The following is a 26672-nucleotide window of genomic DNA, read 5'->3' as shown; positions in this document are numbered from 1 at the left end:
AAACCTTCTTAATGGAAAAAAATTTGCTATGTGCTGCCTCACACGATTATCAATAGTATTTAAAATGAATTTCAGCTATGCTCCATATATTTATGTTTTATCTTAGGCAAGCTCAGGGCACTAGCTGATAGAGTACATTTATTTTTAATAGAATCAGGGAATCTTAAAATGCTTGAAAGAACCTGAGAAGCTGTCTCGTCCAATCACCCACCCCCTGAAGGATTTCATCGATAGCCCTCTCAGGCTTGCTAAAAGAACAAAATAGTTGTTTTTTAAAAAATTTTTATTTTGATTAAATCCATAAAATGTACTTAGAAGTTTCAAGCATTAGAATTGTGAGAAAAATAAAAGTGTGGTAGAATTAAGACCTCATCCTCCTAAAGGGAGGCAATTAAGAGTATGCAATCAATGCATTTTTAACCCCTTGAGGCAAAGAGAGCTGAGAAGAAAATGCACAAGTCACTTGCACAAGTATATATGCGATTATTCTGAGTCATAACATGTGCAATTAGTCTCCAGTGCTTACTCTGTTCAATAATTGGAAATGCAAAAGCATAATGCATTTTATTACTATTGGGATTTATAGAGCATTTTAAAATTTAATCTACTTTCCTCTCCTTATTTGAACCGAGAATTGAATGAGATTAGATGGATGAGGGAGGGAAGAGGGTGGAGAAAGGAAATTGTGTGTGTATGCGTGCACATATACTTGTGTGTCTGTCTGTCTCATTTTCAAGTCAGCATTCCAACTTGTTATTTTGATGTGGATCAAAATTGCCATTCTAATGTAGAGCTTTCAAATCATGCATTAACTGACAGTTATAAGAGGGCACAGGTTCTCTGTCCACTCCCAAGCTTTGGAATTTCCAGGGTGTACACTTCTCCCTGCTGGAAAAGGTTGCTGTGGGTAATCTAGAAGTTTCAAACTATGGGTTCTGCCAATTCTGAAGAATACATTTTTTTTTTTGATCTGGGATTTTCAAACTGCAATATGAAAGTTATTTAAAGCTTAGGAGTGGGTGTGTTACATTACATGCAGCATAAACGTAGCCATTGCTCCTAAATGTGAACATTAATGCACTCTGTAAAAGGTACAATTATTACCACAGGGACAGAAATCAACAAACCCCACCAAAGGAATTTCTTAAAACTGCTATCATAAAATCTGTGCATGTTATGGATTTCATTAACATTTTACTCCCTGAGGATTCCCAATTGTATAATAACAGAAGTTCTTTAAATTTTAAATACCACAGACAGGAATAGCCTTTCACCCAAAACAGATGTGAAACAGTCAACCTTGCTTTCTTATTGGTCCACAGATATGAAACTGGCTGGTAATTGATAGCTCTTAATGTGTTGTTCTTTAGGTTATAGAAATGGAAACTTAATATTATTTTTCCCATAAAAAGATAAGTTAATAAGCAATAGACTGGCTTTTCAACCACAGTGTTTTTGTTTTTGATTACATTTGAAATTAAGAAACAACAATAATACACCTTTGACTTCATACTGCATCAAAACTAAAATAGATCCACAAAGGCTGGTGACTCTCAATAATCACATGTCAAAGAGCTGATTTCAGTCTTATTTTGCCTTCTTGTTAATGATGACTTGCAATTTTATCCTTGTGTTTCCTTTTTTTTAATCCCATCCTTATCTTTGCTGATTTCGAAGTTGTCTAAAATAACATCTGTATTTATTTAACTAAAAATAGCTCATTTTTAAAAGCTAAAAATAGTGAAGCCTAAGATAAATCAGCAGGGAGGTTTATGATGCCATTTTCCTGCATAAGGTAAACAAATATATCTGTATTTTTGGAAAACAAAAGAACTATGTTTCTCTTTAAATATTAGCTACAAGTGGCTGAAAAGCAACAACTACCCAAGGGAAAAAAAAAGAAAAGAAAAGAAAAAACAACAAGTTACTTTTTTAATTTAAAAGATTGACTGATTATATAAAAATGGCTTGATTAGGGCATCTTCTACAGCAGTGGTTTTCACCTGGGAATGATATAAATGTCAGAAAACATTTTTGGTAGTTGTAACTAGGGTGTACATGAGCTTGGGTATTTTTTCTGGCTTCTACTGGGGAGAGACCAGGGATGCTCCCCAACATCCTACAATACCCGGACAGTTCCTACAGCTAAGAATTATCCAACCCAGAAGGTGAACACTGTCCAGACCAAGAAACTACTTCAGATATAGTCTATTTTACTAAATGGTAGCTTCTGTAACAACTGTTCAATTTAATAGACATCATCTGCCATTCAGTAACTAAGTAAGGCGAGGTTGGGATTTAAACCTGTTTACTGGTCTTCAGGATTGCACCCTCAAAAGGAACCCAAATCCACTTTCCACATTTTTTTAACAATTGAGTGAGAACAAAAATTTTAAAATTTCAGCCCTGGTTCTGTCATTAATTTGCTATGTGGTCTTGCAAATCATTTAACCTCTGAACCTATGCAAACTAAGGGATTTAGACATAGATGTTTGCATCCAACTAGTATTGCAGTTGAAGTTGAGATCTCCTAGGGGAAAAACAATTCTCTTCTAGTATAAACTATGAATGTTGATTACAAATAGACACTGGCATAAACTAATGAGAAGCCAAAACTAAGCAAAATTGAATGTTCATGCTATAAAGATAATTCATTTTTAAGTGCAATTCTATCTAAAGAGTTGTGGTTCATTCAATATTGTTTTCAAATGTTATATATTTCCTTTAGGGTGTGTTAACATGAAATATTAATTAGTAAAACCATTGGATGCTTTTTAAAACTGAATTAGGTGATTTATTTGACCCAAATGGTTAACATCATTTTAGTAATTTCTACATGACAAAACAATTGCTTAAAAATATCCAAGTAATTACTTGTCACACGTGCTTCTGATTTCCCCAAATCATATTCTCCTTAAAAACATTGAAATCTCCCCCAAACCCCAAACTCTAAATTTAATCTGTCCTTATATGTTTCCTCTAAATGAATTTCTGAAATGTGAAAAGCCAATGTCCCAGAGACAGCATTATTAGGAAAAGTGCCTCAGGAGGTGCAAACTTTGGGAACACAGACTTCCTGGGTGGAAACATAGGTAACAGAGATGTGATGTCCTAAGGAGTAGGATATAAAGCATCTATTTTATGGAAGAAGTATAAGTCAGTGCAGAATCAGGGTAAGATAACCAGACTCATGTTGGGAAAATTTTAAAGCAAATTATACACCTTTCAGATGAGTGTCTTAACTAAAACAGCATGTTAATATTAGTTGCCATAAACACACACACACATACACACACACACACAGAGAGAGAGAGAGAGAGAGAGAGAGAGAGAGAGGCGCACACCTGGAAACACATTCAATTGAACAGCTGTATTTTTCTGAAATTTGCCAACATTATGTTTTACATGCATCATTCCACATTTGGGTAAACCAGGGAGCTATTTTTGTCAGTTCTCTAGTTACAGATTTATAAAGTATCATTTTATTGTAATTTCAGCAATTTACTAATGATCTGAATGAGTTAATGCATCCCCTAAAGTGTCTGGTTTATAAACACACAGTGTTTACAATCAGGATAACCTGGCTCTATATATTTTCTGGATTAGTCAATTTAGCAGATGGAACTGATTTTGAATATAGCATTACAGATTATAGACTGCTAGAAACTGGAAATTTTGTGGAAAATGGAAAAAAAATGTCATTTTATAGGAGATGCCTACTCTACACTAAACACATTAAATATCAGAGAACGAAAGGTTTGTCTAGAAAGTCTAGGAGGAGAGAAAATACTACATGAAATTTAAAATAAATGACATTTTATACCTTTAAGATGAATTACTTCCATTTCTACTTTCAGTTTGGGGAAAGTAAAGATTAAAAACAAGTGTTTTAAGTAAAAACAAAACAAAACAACAAAAAAAAATTTCTAATCAAATAAGCATTCATTACTTTCCCACTTAAAATATGATAAAAGCTATGACATAATAATATTATTTGTCAGAGGAACTATTTCCAAAGATTTATGAGTTATTTATTCTCTTTAGAGGCTAAAGGAGGTCTACCAGTACCATCTTAGCTCATGAAATCAGGTCTAGGCTTTAAATTATCTTTGGCCTCCTATCTCAACAAGTTGTAACTGAGGCAAGTTTTGAATTGTGACTAGGCTACTTTGGAAGTGTCTGGTAGCAATAATACATGGCTCTGGATGGAGATGGGGGAGTGGTTAGGTCATAAATCTTGATGGAGTGCTGGCCACAGAAAGGAGCCTGGGAAATGAGGGTCAGAGGAGTCTGTGATGCATGAGCCCTTAAGACTTCACTCGGCTTTGTCATCCTTTCCCTGAACAGTTGGCATGAGGGTATCATCAATCCAGCATACCTCAGCCAAAAGAGCATTGAGGTGGAAAACCCTGGTAAGAATGGCCGGAGAGCCAGGTGAGCATCAGCCACACCCCGGGTCTGTGTCAGATCCAAACACAAGTGGTGATTCACCAGCTGTCTGTGGTCTGGACTTCTCATTCACTGCCCACTGACTTGCTTCACAAGCACGAGGAAGGAAGTCCACGTCAACTGTGTAAGACTGAGATTTCCCACAAGGTGGGAAGTTGGGATTTTCAGTGAACCGTTGTAACTTCTCTGGACTTCAGCTGTCTCACATGAACAGGGACAAAAGAATCATCTGTCCTTATCTCACCTTCTAAAGCTAAGATGGGATGGCACGAAAAGGTGCTTTTGTAGAGGAAAGTGCTGTAGATATGTTAGATTGTATTGTTAGAACATGTTTCACAATTTTAAAATCCCTAAGGCCCCCAAAAGTCTACTTGGATGTGACCAGCTTCACATGATGCATCTATAAAGATGGCACTTACTTTTTTATTTCCTCCTAGTGGAACTGATTTTATTTTAGTTGCTATTAAAAGTTCAAATCAAGGTCCATAGGATCTGATCACTATAAAGGACAATATCTTATTATGGACCATAAACAGAAAAAGATGAACATTTCTGAGAGTAATTAATCCCTTGCACCCTCAGAAATGGCCTTCCACTTTAGTAAATAGATTTGAAAAAGAGACCAGTTTGGAGTAAATAGATCCATTCTTGGGTTGCTTTCAAATATCTAGTTTCTACTTTCTTTATTAAATTATTTATTTATTCTAATTTGTTATACACGATGGCAGAATGCAATTCATTTCATATTACACATATAGAGCACAATTTTTCAAGTCACTGATTATATTTTCACACCATTCATATTTTCATATATGTACTTAGGGTAATGATGTCTAACTCATTCTACCATCATTCCTTTTTTTGACAGTGTCGTTTCAAGGGAGTGAACATGATTGTGTGTGCATTGCTGTGGGTATGTTGTGATTCCTGTTAGTGTTCTGCTTCCCTACTACATTAGGGGATTTGGATATTGTGTCTGCTCTCAAAGAACCTTCAAAGAGCAACTGTGGAAGACTTGAATGTTATCTGAGAAATACTTATCAGACAATAGGAAAACATAGAAACTAGTGTCCTCAGAAGGTAAAGTGCTAGCTACTCTCTTCTGGAACTTTCCTTTTCCTCACACCTCAGAATGAATATCCATTCTAGAAAATGTAACAGAGAGAAGACACTTTTGCTTCAGGGGTCTGCACATATATTCTTGCAGTTGCAGACTGTTTTCCTGGAGGTTTCCCTTCTTCTGTATGAATAATCCATAATAGGGCTGATTTACCAAACCAAACAGGATGTGGTTGAGAGGCCAACTGTTTTGTGCTCCTCTGAAATAAGTGGAGGCATAAATAATCTAGTACAATTTTTTTCCACAAATGACAATGCCCTCAAATTTGAGGAGCAGTGGAGTTGCAGTCTGAGTTGGTTTGTCAAATCTATTTCTAAAGTCACTGGAGGGTGTGGAAATCGATTAGTCCCTGGTGCCATTTTGATTTCTCTGGATCAAAAAGTTCACATCCCACCCAGGCATTGTGTCTCTTGTTTTGTTTTGTTTTGTTTTTTTGTCTCCTGGCATTTTAATCAGGGAAAAGTCACAGTTATTTGGAGGAAAGCACTCCCAAGAGCTTTAATTAAAGCTGGAAGGATGAATCCGTTTACAGTGTGGTGACCACTATCATTAATAAAACATTGGAATAATTAACGAATTAAATTGTGCTTTGGATGTGAATGGCTACATTTAGGATCTCTGAGGATATGTCTTCTGAACAGTTAGAGTATGCTATGCATTTAGGTTTTAGAGAAGAAAAGAAAGAACTGAGCCTGCATTTTTCTGAGATTCATAGTATCATAGACTGCTAGAACTTGGAGTGAAGGCTACATTATCTTTATTTTATAGGAAACAAAACTCAGTTTCCATGAGTTTAATGGCATGGGCTCCAATAATGTACTTAAGAAGAGTTTTTATTGCACCGTGGGTACACTGAGTCTTTATTCTGAATCTTAGATTGTTTAACTAGAAACAACGAAATAGAAAAAAAAATTAATAACATAAACAGCTGTAGGACACAGGATAGAATACTCTGGGGGCAAAATGAGCAAGTTTTACAGGGTGATCAACTCTGTTCATTGACAAGAGTTTTGTAGTCACTCAGGACATAAGGTGGCCTTCTAAGCAGGATGTGGCCATGTGTAAACCTTCAGATTGGGACTTCCCTTCGAGTCCCTTCATACCGAACGCCTGGCTCCTGGGCTTGTTTTTAAGCTTCCTGGCAGACAACAGATCTCACAGGAAGCACCAATGTGGACATTCAGATCCACAGCTAATGAGGCATTGTTTTTTTATGTCACTCAGTAATTTCCTAGAGAAAACAATGGGAACCAAAGACTGTTCCTGTCTTGAAGGAAAGTCAGCTTCCAACGTTACCTTATATTAATTTAACACATGCAAGTATTTGTCCTTGTTGTTGCTACAGCAACAATCTTTGTGGGGTATACTTCATGCAAAATGGGAAAAGGCTGGAAAAGAAAACAAATGTCATCTGCATACTTCTGTGCATAAAAATAGAAATGTATGTGTGCTAACATTCCTGTGATTAGAGGTATGTGCTTCTTGCCCTCAGTCTAAATTATACTGTAGTACTTGTTGGTTAATTTCTAAAACATCTATCCAATGCAAACAACCAGCCACTACTTCCAAGGAGCTTCAGAAAAACTGGAAACACATGAAATTATTCATAATTAGGTGATCGGTGGATGATAACAGTTCCTGCTATGTACACAGACACAACAAGCATGTCAATGAAGCCACTAAGCCCCAAAGGGAAATGAAGATAATTTTAACACAAGGTGAATCAGAAGCTAAGCTTTTGTGACGGTCGCTCCTCAGAACAACCAAGGAGCAAGATCCCTACCTTCTAGATTTAGAAAGGGTCAGCACCCAACCCATCTCAGTGTGAGACTTTCCAGCTTAAGGAAAAGCATAGAGTATATCCAAAGATATACTTGAATTTGTAAGAGTGGTAACGAATGATAAAGATACTGCACAATCTCATTTAAAGAAACACGTATTGGAGTCCAATCAATCTTGTTTCCAAATGCTGTCATCATCTGTGACCTTGAACTTTCACTAATTTCTCTGAATCTCAGTGTCCTCGTTTTTATGATGGGGATAATTACATTCCCTACCCAGGACTGTGGTGAGGATTAAATAAAAAAAAATATGTCAAGTTCGTAGCACATATCAGGCCACATAATAAGCTCTCAATAAATGGTAAGTGGTCTGTGAATGGTACAATTGCCATTCAAGCTGTTCAGCAAGAATTCCCCTCTCTGTTCCCTGCAGCACATGTCAAGCTGTGCCTTCTTGCTGCCCCTTGGTTAAGTATGGCTAAGTAATGTGCTTTGGCAATGATACGTGGAAGTGCTCTGTGAGGGAACCTCAAGAGCCAGCATGATTGTCCACACCTTCTTTCTCCTCCTGCCTTGGTGGCAGCACCATTTCAGAGGATGGCAGCTCCCTCAGCCTGGGTGGCAGGGTGAGAAGATGTGGAGCAGACCTCCAGCTGGCCCAGTGCTGGAATAGCACAAGCAAGAAGTAAACCTTCATTTTGGAGGTACTTGGGTTACCTCACTTCTCCTGACCATGCTATTCTGTGAACAGAAAGAGTTGGATGCATCAAGATTTTTTTTTTCTTCTGCAGCAATCTAAAATTGTGCCTAACTCTGAAGAATGATGTAAAATCCTGTCCTCTTGACAAATGCTTTGTGAAAGCCCATTTGGTCTCCATGTTTCTGCAGGCATAGAATTGCCTTGCACAGAAGAATTGCTACAGTTGCAATTTCAGAACTCTTGCAAGACCAGTGGCCCTACATTATTGAGCGCTCTCAGCATTACCAAGAATAGGACTACATTACCATGCAAACATGCTTAGCACTGCAAAATGTAAGCTTTCCTCTAGAGGCACATCTGTCAATCATACTGAACTGCTTGTTGGTTTGGAGATGTGGAAAAACAAGTTACCAAGAGCTATTTGACAGAGGCAAATTCATTTTGTTTCTGGCTTAATCTAGAGCCCGATTCAGCAATCCCAAGTCTCATCTTTTCTCACCCTCTCCACATTTCTCAGTGTTATCATTTAGAGGTTAGCGTGAGTTCAGTCTCCTATAATAGGCTATTTCATTTTAAGTGTATGTTAAACTAATATTGACCTTTCCAAAGTAAAACAAAATCTGGTATTTGTGCTCAAAAGACTGAAATAGCAATAGATGTGGAAAGGAGAGGATAAATCATCTTGGTTTTTTTTTCTTGCTTAGAAACTCTCTCTGAGAATTAGTCATTTTTATATATCTGGCATGAATGTAAGACAGGCTCTGGATACTCTCCTGGATGGGAAACCTGGATCCTTTAGCAAATACCTTTTTGTATAATTCGCAGTTTAACCCAAAGATCCAGATACATCACGCATGTTTCATTTGAAAGTGGGTGAAAAACTCAAGAATGTGTACATCAGGACTTAGTAGGAACATCCAGATGTCAAATCTGGGCAAGATCAGGTATTAGGGATGGCACTGGGGATGAGAATGGGGTAGGTTAGGTTGCTAGAAAATGGTGACAATGGATGGGAAGGGGGAAGATGAGGAGGGATCAGTGGGGTATATAGTTGTGGCAGGGAAGGCCATGTCAGAGCAAAGTTAGAAAAGCAGAAGCAACATCATGAATGAGGTCACCTATATACAGTCCATACATATACATGAATAATAACTAACAGAGAGCTGAGCCCTCAATTAAACCCCTTCTTGGGTGTGTGCTCCATAGACCTATGTGAAAAATGCAATGCAGCCCTACTTTCCCTTCTTGAGCTCTGAACAACCAGAAAACCCTAAGCTTGAAAACAGTAATTTCATGCACAGCTACAAGTAGAATGAATATATTTCATCAAGGGAATCAGAATATGTCAAAATAGGAAATGTGAGGAAAGTATATAGTCGCTGGAAAAAGATCAGATCTTTTAGTCGTTATCAGCCATCTGTACTGAAACTGTGTGAAGAGCAGTGTATGAGGATCTGGGAAGGTCAGTGGATTTTCAGGGGGGTTTCTGAGCATGCCCTCCTGACTGTGTAGTGAGGGATCATTCTGCAGGGTTTTGCCTAGGGCCTTTCCCATCTCTTCTCATCTGAAGGCACTTTACCTGATATTGCTTCTACTCAGCAGCTTTTCAAGGCAACTGGAACCATCCATCCTCTACCCTAGCTAGCTAGGCCAGGTCTTGTGCTACATACCTGTATCCACTCTCTGTAGGAATCTTCCCCAGGAGTCCACCCATTCTCAGGGTAGTTCAGGCGGGAGCGCTCTGCAGACCAGTTGGTGCTATACTGGGAAGAAGCTGTGATTTGGTCAGAATGGATCTCTCCTGATTCCATGCCTAGAGCTTCCATACATTTGAAATCTGGAGGGAAAAAAAAATGTGACCCAAAGTCATCAAAACATAAGGGATCAAAGTGCAATTTTCTTTTGAATCTGGCAAACTAAAGAGTTCATTCACTCAGAGTTTTACAAAAAGTTAGCAGCAAAGAACTTAATAAAATATAGCATTGATACATGTATTTTCATTGGCATCATTTAAAAATAAGGCCATGAATATCATCACAGTGATTAATGATTTTCTCAAGTAGGTCTAGGTTGACAAAAATAATATTTGAAAGACATTAGGAAAGGGTGAAGATTCTGATTTATTTCCAACGTTGAATCTGCATGCATGTGTGCTGTGCGTCTGTCAGACAAGTATATATCAAAAACTGTATTTAAATAAAATTTTAGTTTGGATTATTTTATCTAATTATCTTGAAAATTTGAAAAAGACTCTATGTCTATTTGCAATTCATATTCAGTAGACAGTAGACTGGAAGTCCCTTGTCTTTCAGACTCCTGGCAATTGGCACCTCGGCCACCTCTCCCTGACTCCTTTTGTTCTCATGCCCCTTGATCCTGGAATGGTCATAATTATTAACATTCTTAGTTATTTTATTAAAACATAAAAGTATCCATTAGGGCTAAACTACAGCATCATATGGCCCAAAGAACATCACAGTTTTATAACATAAAATAATAATGCTCACATCAATGACCACAAATCATCAAAATGTGTATTCCATTAGGCCTCGCATATTTAATGATATTGGGAAGAAAGTAATCAATTTTAGAAAAATTCCAATTCAAAAGTGGAAAGCACACAAAGCTTTATGATTTAAATGGAAGTTTCTCAACCATCCAGAAAATTCCAGTTTCATCGTTTGAATTTTAAATCCCCAAAGGTTGATGTATGAAAGGCTTTGTTCCCAGGGAGGTGTTATTGGGAAGTGGTAGAACCTTTAAGAGGTGGGGCCTGGTGGGAGGTCTTTAGGTCATTTGGGATGTGCCCTCAAACAGTATTATAGAACCCTGATCTCTTTTCTACTCTCTTGTTTCCTGAACATGAGGGGAATGGCTGTTCTCTACCATGCACTCCTGCCATGATGTACCATGATGTACTATCTCACTACAGTCCCCAAAGCAACATAATAAACAAGTATGGATTGGAACCTCTAAAACTCTTTACAATCTATTTATAATTTTGGTCTCTTTATATCTCAGGTATTATATCTCAGGGATTTTTGACCATAAGGAAAAGCAGACTAACATAGTAAGGTAGACTAACATACCAAGGTTTCGTATTGTCTGAATTTTCTAACCTAATAGATAAGGTTTTATGACATAAAAAAAAAAAATTTACCCACTGGTTTCATACATTAAAGTTAGGTTCACTATTTGTAATATAAACAATATTTATTGGCACATAATAGCTCAACTAATTAGTCAAATTAAGTACAAATAAGATATTCAAATGTTATTGGTCATTTTATTTTCTAGTAAGATCTTGTTGAGAAGATACTAGCATCTCTGGAATAGGTCTCCAAATACCCTATGTCCTCTCAGTAAATGACTTGGTGGCCAGAACTGATGAAATATGAAAATGTAACTTTGTTCTTCCAATTTTGTTCTCAGACTCTAAAAAGAGGTGGAAACCACCTAAACTTTGAGAAAGGGTTGAGTTAGTTGAGTACTTTAATAGGATATAAAAATATGTTACTTTCTTGTTTTGATCGCAAGGCATTAACAAAATATAAAATGCGCTGCTTTTACATGAATATCTCCTTTTACTCAGGTAAGAAAGAAAATAGAATGGCTTCCCTCAGGGTCCTTCACAACCAACTGCCACACACTATTCACTCTGTGACTGTTCCGCTCATCATCTACCTCCTATTTGTCCTTATCATCTGGGATCCAAGCCTTTCCTTTTATGATTCTTAGTCTATTATTCATGTGAGGGTGTCAGGGAGGTGGTCTGGTCATATTTCATTGTTTTGAGGCACTCTTTTGCCATTTTCCACTTCTTACCACAATTTCAGAGGCTCATCCACAATTTTATGGAGAGAGCACACCAAATAGTTTTTCCTGTTGATATTCACACAAACACACATACAAAAAATTTTTAAAGAGAAAAACAAACACTTAGCACCCCAGTTCACAAAACATAGCTTTAGCGTTTCATGTGGCCGCAGGTGTGTGAAGACGAATAACAGGGAATATTTACCACAGGGCTTTGCAAGATGAATAATACTGACCTTCTGAGACACTGCTCTGCAAGACACTGTAGTTTGCTGAGAAGCCTTCTTTTGCTATTGCACTGTCAGTATAAAAAACCATGGATAGAATGCCCGATGAGGAACGAATCCGACCTGGTGTTTTCTGTCCACAGTAACGCCCAATGTGAGGGCCAACTGGAAAGGCAGAAATATAGAGAATGTCAAAGTGTCTTTTCTTCTACAGCAGATGTAAAAATAACCATTTACAAACATGGGTCCCAGCAGAATCCAGAAGTCTATTCTAACCCAAAGCAAGTCTTCCCTAGTTAATTGGTTTGCAGCGAACATATTGGATCAGGTTTGCAGAGAGGATTTTAAAGTGTACTCAAAAGGGCAGTAACAGGCATAACCACATTCCCCAGTGAGCAGGATCATTTTCAGGAACAGAATCGAAATGCTTGCTTCAATTGCAAAGAATGAGATTTGGGCTGTCAAGTGGCACCTTGGCATTCATTTCCAGGGCCAAGTTGTAGGCACAGCCCAGCACTGAGAGACTCCAGCTAGACTGTGCTCACTGAGTTCTCTTGGATTTGCCTGTCCTCACTTCTCCGTCCTTGGAGGAGATCCTCTGACAGACCTATGTCCTGAAAAGCAGAGCAATACAGGGGGTCTGCTCTAGGACTGTGAAAGCCCAATTTCCTTCCTCATTCCATTTTTCAGCCCTGGAGTCCAAATATAATCCACATCATAGACTTAGGTGAAAGACAAAGGATCATGTTCTACTCAGGACTGCATTTGAAGACCAAAAAATAATTGCTATGATTTAAACATTTAAAAACTATAGATGCTAATGATTTATACATAATAGTAAGTTATAATCAAACTGAATGGAAATTGCGCCATTGTAGCTTGTTTTATTTTCTCTTCCAAGCCTAAGAGAAGTGACTACATTTTACTGTCTGGTGGCCAAGAAATGGCCCAAAGCAGCCATTTGAGTATGCACAACAGGAGAAAAAGTGTACCTGAGGCAATGGACAATCTAGAACATTGACAAATGCGTATTAAAGTCAAAAATTGTTATTTGGCTTAAGCTGGTCACACCTTTGTTAAAGTGCTTTAGACAAACCTTGGCAATGAGTGATTATAAGTTTCCTCATGAATAATGCAGAAGTCCCTTGTACTAGGAGAATATTTCCATTTCCCTGCCCAGTTCAGCAGCAAGACAAAAAAAAAAAAACCAAACTTTCTCTCTAGGTTTTTTTCATTGCACATATGGTTAAAAACACACCAGATGGTTTGGACTTAGAAGGACAATCTGGTATGGACTGTTTTCCCCTCCCAGAAATACATGGTTCTATGCATTTCAACTAAGAATTATTGCTTCATTTAAGAAAGCACAGTAGGTGGATATTTCCCTGGGGGAACAGGCCTTCAAGGGGGCATGGTGATCCAAGGCCTGTGTATGCAACTCGGATGCACAGGACAGCTGATAAGAGCTGGGGGATGTTTCAAGTGTGATTGCAAAAGCAAACCCCACAAGAACCCATCTTCCTGGGGCCCAGTGTACCAACTGAGTTCTTAATGGGCAGCTAACCTCAACACTTTCCTTTTTGGAATGTGTAGATCTTTTGCTGATATTTTTGCAGCTCGACCAGTTCTCTTAAAATAAGCAAACTCCCTACCCCTAACAAAAGAAAAACTAAACTAATCTGAAGTGGTTCATATCTTTGAGTTCCTGCAAAATAGTTATATTGAATCCCTGAAAATGTTTCTATGCATTCAAAGTAATTAATATGTCTGAATTCAAAGACTGTTTCTTTCTACTGAAATCCTCTCTGATAACCAAATGTCTTGTGTATACAGAATGCTTTACCATGAAAAAAAAAAAAAGAAAACAATAACAGAGGGTCACCCAATGAAGGGGACTGATAACAAATATGTGAGGAGCATCACTTTGTCATGGACAATCACTTTGCATTATGGGAAGAGAATTTTGTTAAATCAGGCTTCCCAGTTCTCAGAAAAAGTATCTCTAAAAGATAAAACTTACTGTCTTTTGCTTCTTTTCAGGTAAACCTCGGCCTCAAATTCTTCTACAAATGCTAATTTTTGCTAGCTTTGATTCATTCTGGATGTGGTCCTATCATGAATCCAATATATTTTTCCTTCCCTGAGGACTTCCATGTTGTCCATAACATATCCAGGAAAATATCCTGCTAAGGCCACAAACTCAGGTCTTTCCTTCCCTCAAATAGAATCCCACTTCTTGTCTGTAATTATAAATGGGAGCTTAGAGTCCATTCATCCTCCCTCACATTTTTCCCTCATTTAAATTCCATTAGTGTGGTTTCATAATCTTTTTCTTTAGTTTGTGGGCAAACTTTTAAAGCCCTAATCCTCAGGGTTGTTTTCTGATCACTACAGCCACTGACCTTCTCAAGAATATGGCAAGGGAGGCCGTGAACATCCCAAGGAAGTTCTGACGGCTGATCCTCCCCCTCCACTATCACCCCATTCCTTTGGGGAGGGTGGAAGGGGGAGTCTCTTTGAAAGAGGAAACAGAAGAGAACTTGTCTAATGCAGACTCATAATTTAGAGAGTCTCCATGACTCACTGGTTTATAATGTTTAAGACATGCTGGGTAAATCTGCCTTCTGTCCTTTAGAACATTGCCCCCAGACAGCAGCATGCAACTCTCTTTAGGAGCCCTCAAGATAAGAGAGTGAAAGGCTTTTGCCACGATAATACAAAGAGGTATTGAATTTTCCTGAACAACAGCGAGACCTTAGCCTAGCAAGCTAATGCAATATTGATCTGAACCAGAGTGGGTGAAGTACTCTTATCCGGCTCGTGTGTGTGCTCATTTGTGTATGTACATGAACGCAGCTATTGGATTTCCTCTTTGTTACCAGGGACCTAAAGGCCAAGGAGATGAATGAAAACTCTCACAAAAACCATAAGGATAATTCAAAAATTGAATTATAGAAGAATGTAGGCAGGCAAGATGCACCAAGCTATCATTTGGGGGAGAACAGAACTAGAAGGTATAAAATTAATAGAGTATTGGTGATGTTTAAAAGATCCACTGGCAACAGGGGGTGGCAATAGCACACTGTTTTTGTTTGTCTGTTTATTTTTGTTTGTATTTTTCCCAATAATTTCTACAATAATTACAACCCTATCTTAGAACCAAGATAATTTGGCTTTCTACTGCTTTCTAATGAGGGGGTGGGGGGAGCAAAGATTGACTGTGATATCATCCTTTGAAATGAAATATTTTGAATAAATAAAAAAGGGAATCATTTTGAAGGCACAAGATAGGCCATCTACGCCTTACTTAAACTAAGAAATCTTTTGATGGAAAATATCTACAGTACTAACAATAAATTTTGGAACTTACACTCAATAGCATATTCATGTTTATCCCTGTGGTTTAGAAGGTTAATTTAAAGGTAAAAGTAAATAAAAAACAAAACTTCCCTTCTTCCTTTTATGAGACTTATTCCTGAGATGGTTGATTATTTGGGGAGGTAGGTAACAATGGCAGTTCTGTCCATAGGGACATCAGCTTAGGTGGAAGGTTGACTGCATCTGCCCCCAAGCGCTGTGAGCTAACAAGTCCTGTGAACTAAGCATTCATCTCTTGCTCCAACATTCAGCACAGGCTCCTGCAATGTCCACCAGGGCAGCATGTCTACTGTTGGCTCAAACCATATGTAAACTTCCACCAATGCCTCCAGAGTAGTTACTTGAGAATCCATAGAGTTTCAAAGACAGAGATAGATGGAGATGTGTGATTGACAACATGCATGCCTTGAATTTTGAGTTTTGGAGTAAACTGTTTTTCTTCAAAGCCAATTTGAATCAATGGATAGCTTTCAATTACTTAGTCATTTAATTCACTGTTTATGATAAAGTGCAACATAAAATCACTTGATGGTTAAAAGCCTTCAGCGCCTTCTGCTTGTTGTTTTTGGAAAAGATATCAAAGACTAACAGCAATTTTGTTGGCAGAGGAAGTGTGTGTGTTGAACTACTATGACAAAATGTTTCTAGTGACACATAAACCACAGGAGGACAATTTCTCATTTTGCCTAAAAAAAGAGCTGTTATGCAGGTGTAGCTGGATGAGGCCAGGTAAACAGTAACAAAGATACAGACATTTTTTCATAGTCCAAAGCCAGTTTCCCCAGGAATAAGTGAGAAACACACCATATTTCAAAACATGGGTGAATTGCAAGGCTGATGATTCTTATTGTTCATTGTTCTTTGCTTCAACTCAGTGATTTTCTAGAGCCATAAAATTACTACTTTGGAAAACCCTTGACACTAATAACAATGTGCTTCTTTCTGAAAATATTCTAAATAAGTTGGTTGATTGGACCTTCTCTTCAGATGTCAATTTAAATGAAAGTTCTAGAAAGGAAGGATGCACACTTGGGTTATGAACAAATAAACCCATTATTAAGTGTCCCAACTATTGTTACAACATTATTATAATATTGTTTTCCTAATTATCATATTGCATACTTGGAAATCAGTCAGTACTGTTTAGAAAAAAAAAGTCTCATTACTTAATGAAGTAATTGCTAAGATCATCAAAAACCTATTTATAGATAAAAGACCAAAGAAGATATTAAACTAGGGTTAACTCACCCATTTACACCAATGAATATAAGGCATCTTTAAAATCAGTTGTTCTCTAATGCAATTTACAGATAAAATTACTTATAATTGTAATGTTATTTCAAAGACCAAGGCAATCTCTTTCTCATTCTACTTGTTCCATTTTTTTAAAAAAAATTTATATATTTTATATATATTTTAAATATAATTTTATATATATTTTTAGTTGTTGATGGACCTTTATTTTTATTTATTTATTTATATGTGGTGCTGAGAATTGAACCAAGTACCTCACGCATGCTAGGCAAGTGCTTAGCCACAACTCCAGCCCCTCTATATGTTCTTTTTTTTTTTTTTTTTACAACTTATTCTAACAATTTTTCCTCCTACTTGAGAATAAACTCCAATTCTGTTTCATAAATGGTTATAATTCTCTAGTTGAATGACCACTAAGAACTTCCAAGTTGTCCTTTCTGATCTGTGTAGTGTGTGTGCACTGGAGAAATCTTAATATTAAACCAGAGCTAATCACAAGACAAGCAATGCAGCTGCAACACATTATTTGATGCTACCTCCCTCCATTCAGAATTTGGGTATATATTTTTGCCATTCAATCTTCCAATTCACTAGGATTGAATGGTAAAAAAAAAAAAAAAANTTTTTTTTTTTTTTTTTTTTTTTTGTAAAACAAGTGGTTTTATTTCAGTGCTCTCTGACAGTTTATGAATTAATGACCAGTAGGCGGGACAGTGAAATGAGCAAAATGATTTAGTCGGGAAATGTATGTGTTGATCTCTGCTCTAAAGACCTTGAATAATCCTTCATGGCCTCAGCTTCCTTATCTATAAAATGAAGGATTTGCACAGATAATTGCTAAGGTCTTTCTGAGATAAAATACTTCATCTCTGGCTCAGTGGAGAGCTGCCATTTTGCTTTGTTTTCCCTTGTCCTTTTGAGCTATTATGGAAAAAAAAAAAGATGCATGTATCATGACACTTGTAAAAGAATCCCCATACCCTTCCCCCAGGTCTTTCCTCTTTGGGGAATGCTTCGTACTGATCTTAGCTCTTACCATCAGGGAATCCATCCCAGATTTCTAGTCGGTCATAGCGACAGAACATCCCCCCTGGAGGATTTGAGTCAGGCTCTAGGTCAAAGCTTTCAAATTCCAGGATAATCTCAGACATCTTTGGTGCAAAGATAATATAAGTGCATTCAAGGCCGTTTGGATATTTTTCAGGGAATCCAGGGGACTTTATCACTCCACTAGATGTTGTGTAGTTCTGGGAACATTCAGGACCTATGAATAAACGAGAAAAAAAAAAGGAGGAGAGTGAAAATCCCACTTAAATAACTTCACTGAGAAATAACCTGGGCAAAGACAGAATATTTTTCTAATGAAAGCCCACCATTATAATCACTCTCCTAATCATGCATTACTCAGCCTTTTCATATTAGTGATAGGTATGGCAAGTCAAATTCAGATTTATTGTGTTCTCCTTAGTTTTCCATTTATGTGGAGCAATTTAAAGCCTTCTGCTGTTGCAGGAGGGAAAAAAATGACAAATATAAAATCATGTGGGAACAATGAATGAGTAAGCTGCAGAAATCTCGACAGAGCCCTAGAGAAATAATTATAGCCCCTTCAAGCTTAAATCTTTAAATCTTGAGGCTGACAGCCCTTTATTGGTGAAATAGAACATTTACAAAGGCGAGGGAGAGAATTCTGCAGAGGGAGTTTGGGTTTCAGATTCCTACACCAGTGACTCAGTAACTCTGCCAGATGTGACCTATGCCTCTTTGACAAACTAAATGTGAAAGGTAATTCGTACATGTACCCAGGGCGAGTGACTCATTCTGAGTGGTGTTGACACAGGTGTGCTGGTAACGTGTGGCTGTTAGTGAGGGCACGATAAACTGTGATTACAGGCCACGGTGCTGGAAGTCAGTCACCTGATATCAATGTCGACATCCTAACCTTCCCCAAAGTATCAGCTACAGTACAGTATACCTTTCTAAAACTGCATGTTAATGGAGGTGTGTGTATAATGTGTGTGTACTTATACGTATAATGTGTGTGTATGTACATATTTGTAATGTGTAATTTTAATGACCTTTCAATATTATGAAGACTTTACCAATTATGGTGACTTGTAATTGAAAATGATCAAGGGCATTCATACATAGTACAGGTTGACCTTATGACTGTATGAATGAGCCCAATTTCAATTCATGGTATCTAGCACTGAGTAGGGTGGAATTGACCACACCTCCAAAAGACCACCTACCTATACTAACATGAGCACATCCATTCTGCCTTTTATTACTACCACCACTGCCGTGATTTTCAAATCGCTACATTGAAGACTGTGAATCAAAGATGACTTGACCCTTTTGAATCTCAGGATCAAGCCTGAGGGTATTTGATTCAACAATTTTATTTTTTCCTACCTCGTTCTCTCACTATGGCTCACAGGTGGAAGTGATGGGCCTCCTGCAATGGTGTGCAAGGATTGAACTCCAAGTAAGGTGGTGTATAGAGATTGCTCTTAAGTAAATACCAGTGGTAAATTACCAGGCATCAAGGCAGATTAAATTTAACTTACAGATCTCTGATTTTAGTGGCTCAGGTCAGTAAGCTGAATCTCCATCTTGGTGCTTTTGACAGTGTACTGAGAAAACAAAACAGTGCCTCTCTCCTTGCACACATGAGCTACCCATGGCACTGGAGAGGCAGAAGAATGGTATTTGCTGTATGGGTGCAGAAATCCTGGCCTGCAGAAGTCTGACTGGTTCAAAATAACTCCCAAACCTTGTTGGCCCATGCTTCACCATGATGGCCTCAAATGCTTATCTGTTTGATTCTGGTTAAAAAGTTATTAATGTATTGCATTTTACCAGGCCAGTTCTAGGTAAAGGTTTAAAAATCCATTCTAAATTACTCTGGGGCTCCTGAGATAACAGTGACTTTGCCAGTTTGAGTCACTGTTCTTACATTAATTCACAAAGAATATCTGTCAATCAATCGGTCCATCCTTCCATCCATCCATCCATCCATACATACATACATCTATCTATCTATCTATCTATCTATCTATCTATCTATCTATCTATCTATAGGATATTGAGAATGCCTAGAATTTCGCTTTCAAGACATGGTAACAGTGACCCTGGACACCTCCATCCTTCTCTCTGGGGGAAATGTGTTGGCTTGGCCTTGTAAGGCAAAGCAAATAGCAAGGTTTAATGCAAGTATTAATATTCCCTCCTTCTCATCCATATTGTCAGTATAGTATTTGTCAAGTTATCTACATACTTTAATAATAAAAAACAACATTTGAGAATCTTTTTAGTCTCTAAATGTTGAATACCTAGTCAGGGTGTTAGTAGTTAAGTGTTTTGAAGCTATCTCTTATTCTACATCCTGAACCCTACCATGGTCTCCCTCACCCTCTAATGCAATTTGTAGAACAAATGTTGGGAACTACAAATCACATTTAATGCAAAATGTGTTTCTGGAATAATGACATATCAATGACTTCTTCAGCCTCTCCAAACATGTGACTGACAAAAGCCACTATTCAGGAAGGCTTTCTGCTGTGTTACACTTTAGAAGTAAGAAACAATACAGGAGGACAGCAGAACTGTTTCATTTCTGTTCAGAGAATAAAGGTATTTTTTAAGGTATTAAAAAAGAAATTTCCCTCCTTCTCAAAAAGATAAACTCATCCATGTAGGATGAAGACTTAATAAAAGAAAAGAAAGTGACAGGAACTACGAGCATACTTTCAAAACTAAGTGAATTTCAACATTTCCACTGGGTCCTTGTCACATCACATACCTTTGAAAGCTATCCCAGGTTTTCTAGTTATCTTGATACAGCATGGGGACATTTCTTGGGATAATGGAAGAGAACCAAGTTGAATGTCAGGAGATCTGAGTTCCAGCCTTGCCTTTACCACTAACATGCTGTGCAGCCTCAGGTGGCCTCTTAATCTTTCTGGTTCTCAGATTCTGTGTATAATGTAAGAGTTGGGTTTTGGATTTGAAAAAAAAAATCTCTTCTAACTTAAAGATTCTGTAGTTTCATATTTTCTCCATTGTACATCAAACTTTGTTTCAATATTAATATATATCTTAGTTACTGCCACAGATGAACAAGTGCTTCCTCCAAAAAGGACAGTGGAGGGAACGGGTTCAGGAATTCTGCAGTGAGTACCCAAGAGTGAGGCCAGCAGCCCTGTATGCAGCAGGAGCAGGTATGCTGCAGCTGTGAGGGCTGCTCGTGTGCACATCTGGAGCCAGTGATAGATACCATGCTTTTGATGTTATTTGTAAGATCAAGAGTACTTGGATAGCCACAAGTTGTTAATGATGTTGGGGTCAGATAATAATAATAGTTTGAAATTATTATTAAATATATAGACTCCTGGGGTTTTTTGTTTGTTTGTTTGTTTGTTTTGTTGTTGTTGTTGTTTTGTTATCAGGGATTCAACCCAGGAGCACTTAACCACTGAGACACATCCTCAGCCCTTTTTATTTTTATTTCGAGATAGGATCTCATCAAGTTTCTTAAAGCCTTGATGAATTGCTGATGCTGGCCTCAGACTTGTGATCCTTCTGCCTCAGCCTTCCTAGTCGCTGGGATTACAGGCATGCACCATCGCATCCAGCTTAAATACATAGACTCTTAATTGTATAATGTATATCAAGTGGCCAATCCTGCTTTCAACAAATGACACCCATCCTGCATGCTGAGACCCACAGAAACTGCTCAGCCTCTTCCAGCATCACAGACTGGATGACCCAGTCCAAAGAGAAGGACAGGGATAGACTGATAAGTAGGGAGGCTCAGGTTTCCTGGAGAAATTTCATTAGGTGAATGGGGATAACTATAAGGCTTTTGGGGAAGAATTAGGGTGGTCTAGGATGATTCAGGAGGAATGGTTTAAGAGGTGGGGACTGGCCTTGCTGACTGTCAAGGAAAATGGGCCTCTAGACAGGCAGCCCTAGGGATTCAGAAATGGTCTAAATCTCGAACTGTAATCTTTTGAAAAACTCAAGGTCATCAGGTAAAAGATCAATTTCCTGGTTGTATTAAACTGTGATTAGCATAATTTGTGTGTTTTGAGGAAACTTGAAATGGCAGCACCCTGAAAGAAGAGGCATATTTTTAAAAGAACAGAGATTTACAGATTCTGCAATAGTATTAAATAGTTTCTGGGCATAAAAAATTCATGATATATATAATTACGTGTATGCAGTGAGTAAAAATGTGTGTTATTTGCATTTTTCAAGTAGTATACATTTAGTTGGGAAGTAAAACATACATGATATGAAATAATTTGAAAATATTAGTGAGTGGAGTATGTGTGTGTATGTGTTCTATGCTTATATACATACAAAATATTCCACATACTGTATATAGTATATAGTATACGACATAGATGACAACTTGAGTGCATACATTTTTTTTAAAAAATCAGATTAATCACAAAGAGATTCCTGAGGAAAAACACACCAGAGTCAAATTCCTAAGAAGGGAATGATTACACTGGTTGAGAACAAGGGCTCTGTATTTTGAAGGCACTATCTTTATCCATAATCACTGTTAACAGTATTGCTTAGCAAACATGTTGTCAGTGGCAGGCACTGGCCACATATTTTCCATGTTCTCATCTGATTTTCACAATAAGCCTGTGCTGGGTATACTCTCCATATTTGATTTGTTTGGCATTTTTGTTGTTGTTGTTGGTTTTGGGTCTTTTTTTTTTTTTTTTTAGATCAGGAAACTAAGGCTCTGTGCATTCACACAGATAGCCAGCAGCAAAATTCAAATTCACACTCTGTTCTGCTGGGACTAACCAGTGCCTTGTCCTGAAGCAGGAAGACAGGCTATCTGGGAGAGTCGCAGGTGGACAAGTCCAAGTGCAGGTGTAGTTGGCATCCAGCCTCAAGCAGGAACTGAGTGTTAACCCAACAGGCGATGGAGACCCATTATAGGTGTTCTGAGGACTGCACTTGATGCCTGTTTGACAAGCTGTGTGTAGCACTAAGTAACATGGGAGAACCACAATCTGTGCCTATTTGGTTAATGGCAGTGGGACATATAGGAAGCTGTGATTTGTTGAGACATTTGGATAAAAAGTAAGAACTAAAAGTCATGCTAGATGTAGGGAGTCCAGAAGAGAAAGAAAGGAAGGCTTTGATTCCCAAGGATGCTATTGGACAGCTGGACAGTGGAATTATGGTCATCTGAGACTAAAGAGTATAAGGAACTGAGTTCCTCTGGAGCATAAGTGAAGAATTCTTGAGGAGCAAAATAAAGAAAAGTAGAGTCATCAGGAGTTTCTGGAAATAGAGGTATTTTTTCAAATTTCAGGGATATTGGTTTTGAAAGATCTCTCTCTCTCTCTCTCTCTCTCTCTTTCTTTTGAGCATCTTCATGAGAAAAACTGAAGACTTTCTGAAATCTTTTCTCTTTGGTAGTGCTCCAGGCAAGAAGGCAAGAGGATGTAGACATGCATGTGTATGTACATATACATACATGTGTAATATGATTCATGTAATGAATCAAACAGCTTTTAACACAAGAAAAAATGTACATATATAAACATCTGTTTATACTGATGTCATATGTATACTATCATTTGTACTAATGGCATTTGTTATAAGGAAATTTCTGAAGAAAGTTCTGTCTCTATGGGGGCAGAAACAAATATCAGAAATTCCCCCAAATTCCCAATGACTCGACTTTTCATTATTTTCAGTTGATACTGACCCAGAGGACCTGAGATGTTCAAACTGGTGTGGCTGGATTTTTTCTGTTAAGCCAACTTTCAACTATACTTTGGCACTTCCTGTTATACTTCAGTATAATATATTCAAAATCTGGGCATCTATCCCTGGATTGTCAACACATTAACACTAACTTTAAAATGCATGGAATACAAAAGGCTGAACTTAATACAGAAGAGTAATCTACAGTGACTTTCAAATAAAGTTACCTTGTCTTGCTATAGTTTGGATTTGGAGTGTCGTCTAAAAGTCCATATGACAAAGGTTTAGTCCTCAGTTTGGTACTATTAAAGATGTAGAAACATTAAGAAATGGAGCCTAATGCGAGGTCTTCCAGTCATTGGGGGATTATGGGACCCCAACCCTTCCTCTCTCTTTTTCATGTCCCAGCCAAGAGGTGAATAGTTGGTTCTGTTGTGCGCTGTGCCACCAGGATGTGCTGCCTCACCACAGGCCCAAAAGCAATTGGGGTCACTTAACCATGGTCTAAAACCTTGAAAACTGTAAGCCAAATGAAATCTCTTTTTAAGTTGATTTATTTCAGGTATTTTGTTACAGTAACAGAAGGCTATCTAACAATACCTCAAGTCTGGGAGCCTATGAATAGTCAGATTCTATTCCAACCCAATATACACCACTGCAACAGAAGATAAGTAAATGCTTGTAATAGAGAGGGTAACTGAGATCTCATTCCTGGGGGAATGCCACTAAAAACATTGCTCTTTTGTTTTCTATAAGAGGTTCCTCACCCAACTATCCTCCCATGAGTAGAAAGCCTCTTCCTACACCCCCTCCCCAAGTAGTGATGGAAACTATGAGGCTGGTGGGCAGTTTTGTTCTTCCTGAGAACTACCAGTTTTGAATTTTGTAATAAATTAAAGGGAACAAGATGTACATGGCTTTAAGATAAGAGGGAATAATATATTTTTCACACATAAAATATCAAACTCTCAGAGTAAAAAGAATACTCTTAAAGAATTTTATGGAGTGTATTCCTTATACACACTGGTGAATACATCAGAATAATGCAATTTTGATTCTTAAAATGCTTCTGTTCAATTTTAAACAAACTTCCTCTACACAATGGGTAGTTTTATTTAATGCATTTTTCAACATGTTATAAGGGGCAAATATATTCTTTAGGAAAGAATAACAGCATCGCCCCCATCTTTCTTTTGACTTTGTCTTTTGTAAAATCAATGTTACATTATCTTTTAGTAATCCTTGTTCTGTCAGTTACTCACTCACCTCTCTTGAAAATTTCATAACGTATGGAAAATCCTGCACCGTGCGTCTCATAGTCAGAGACAAATTTGATAAAAAGAAACGGCCCTGAAGACACCACAGGAGAAGGAGCAATCTTTCCACAAAACTTTCCCCATAGACGTCCATTTTCATTTTCTCCATCAATGACTTCCACATAGTCATACCTAGCACAAAAACAGGGAAGGAAACATTAGGTTGGCAAGAAATGCCCTTTTAATTTCAATAATTCAGAAAGTAACATTATGCAGCACAGTCTGTCAAGAGAAAAAGTGCTTTCTGCGTTCTCTGCTGCTTTACATGGAGGAAAAAAATATCTAGCAAAATGAAATAATTAAAATGGACTACATCATGTCTGTATACATCATCTGGCAACACAGAACTATTAAAAATAATGGTGTCCATTATACTTGCAGACAATGTCAGTTAAAGTAACCAATTAACAAAAAAAAGAAAAATCTCATGAGCACAATTCTCTATTATTAAATTGTGTTCCTTTGTCTATGGTGGTGGGGTGTCAATACATAATGCTATGCATTCTTTTCAAACTGTGAAGTTCTTTTATGAATTCAAAATGTCTCCTTAGCTGGAGCTCTCCATGAACAATACTTTGATTTCTGTGAGCGACCCTCTAAACATATGGCCATGGAATAATAAACAGATTCTTTACTATTTGACTCAATTCTGTCTAACTCCAGACTTCTTAGAAAAAATTCTCTCAGTGGCCACATTCAATAGTTCAAACACAGATTATCTTCCCCACTCTATGTGTGGATCATAGAATATAATTTATTCACAGAAAATAAATTTATTCAAAACTGGAAAATAACCTTGTCTATACTCACCAGGCTGAATGATTCGAGAAATAGCATTTGAAAAGGAAATATGACACACTTGAAATCACCAAAGTGATATGATTAAAAAAATCTGGTTTAATAATGATACACTGAAGAGACAAATGATAGACTGGCAATAAAATATTATTCTAAAGATTACACTGAGATAACTGATATGCTTGCAACTTATTTATCTTTAAAAGGTAGAAACCATCACTAGTGTCCTTGAGGGAAATAAAGAGATTTTTGTTTATTTGGTGTTATCTGTTTCTTAGTATCTTGCTCTTTTCTTTCTTTTTATTTGCCAAGTCACATAGGAGCCAGAGGATCTGATTTGTTTCCATTTTTTTTTTCTCCTAGAACTAACATGAACACATTACAACCCATTCACTTCAAACCTTTATTTTATTTCTATGTTTCCCTTGGTTCAAAAATCCTGGTATATATTAATTTCAGGAATGGTTAAAATATGGCAGTCATATCAACTTTATCTAGCAATTTAAAAGAAATCAAAGTGGGGAGAAATCTTCATGATGACCGATGTCATCCTTAACAATCTCTTTCAAACTGCCCAGGACACATTACTTACGTTTACATAAAGTCTCAGGAGACAACTGCAAAGATGATATCACTGGTTTGAGTGGACAGCTTAAGGCTTTCTAAATTAAAAATGACATTACCTCATCAGTTAAAATTGTGTGCCAGCTTTGTGTATATCAAGAAGAAAATAAAGCTGACATTGATGGAACTAAGCATTAACATATGTGAATTATTGTCTAAACTGCATTTCCTCTATTACATCTGATATTTCCAGTAGTAATCACTTGGCCTGCTAACATGGCTGTCCATTTGCAAAACTATGGGAATACACAGAGGAATTGTTCCTTTCTCAATACTTAGATGTTTTGCATTTAAAAGAAGACAAAGAAAGAGAGGGAGGAAGAGGAGGAGGAGGAGGAAGAAGAAGAAGAAAGCTTTCTGGTCAAAATCTTAACTAGCTTTTACAGTCAACTGGGGGCAGCTGGAAAGAACACCATCTCTGTATTCATTAAAGCCTCCCAAGTTGGCATTTATAGAGTAATTCCT

At 37.5% G+C, this 26672-nt stretch overlaps 1 protein-coding gene across 2 annotated transcripts in view; it reads right to left on the bottom strand.

The window, feature by feature from the left end:
- The window catches only part of Nrp1 (neuropilin 1), a 140425-nt gene that overhangs the window by 59451 nt on the left and 54302 nt on the right, over window positions 1-26672 (bottom strand). For both annotated transcript variants that reach the window (XM_015483466.2, XM_015483467.2), the window contains exons 3-6: window positions 24736-24917; window positions 17762-17989; window positions 12103-12258; window positions 9721-9887 (exon numbers count right to left, since the gene is read on the bottom strand). In XM_015483466.2, the coding sequence (XP_015338952.1) occupies window positions 9721-9887; window positions 12103-12258; window positions 17762-17989; window positions 24736-24917 (733 nt within the window). The remainder of the gene's footprint in view (window positions 1-9720; window positions 9888-12102; window positions 12259-17761; window positions 17990-24735; window positions 24918-26672) is intronic.

This window comes from Marmota marmota, unplaced genomic scaffold (assembly GCF_001458135.2).
Source record: "Marmota marmota marmota unplaced genomic scaffold, marMar, whole genome shotgun sequence".
In the NCBI taxonomy this organism is placed as follows: Eukaryota; Metazoa; Chordata; class Mammalia; order Rodentia; family Sciuridae; genus Marmota; species Marmota marmota.
Note: the sequence above shows the minus strand (reverse complement) of the source record. Positions and strands in the feature narration are given on the sequence as shown.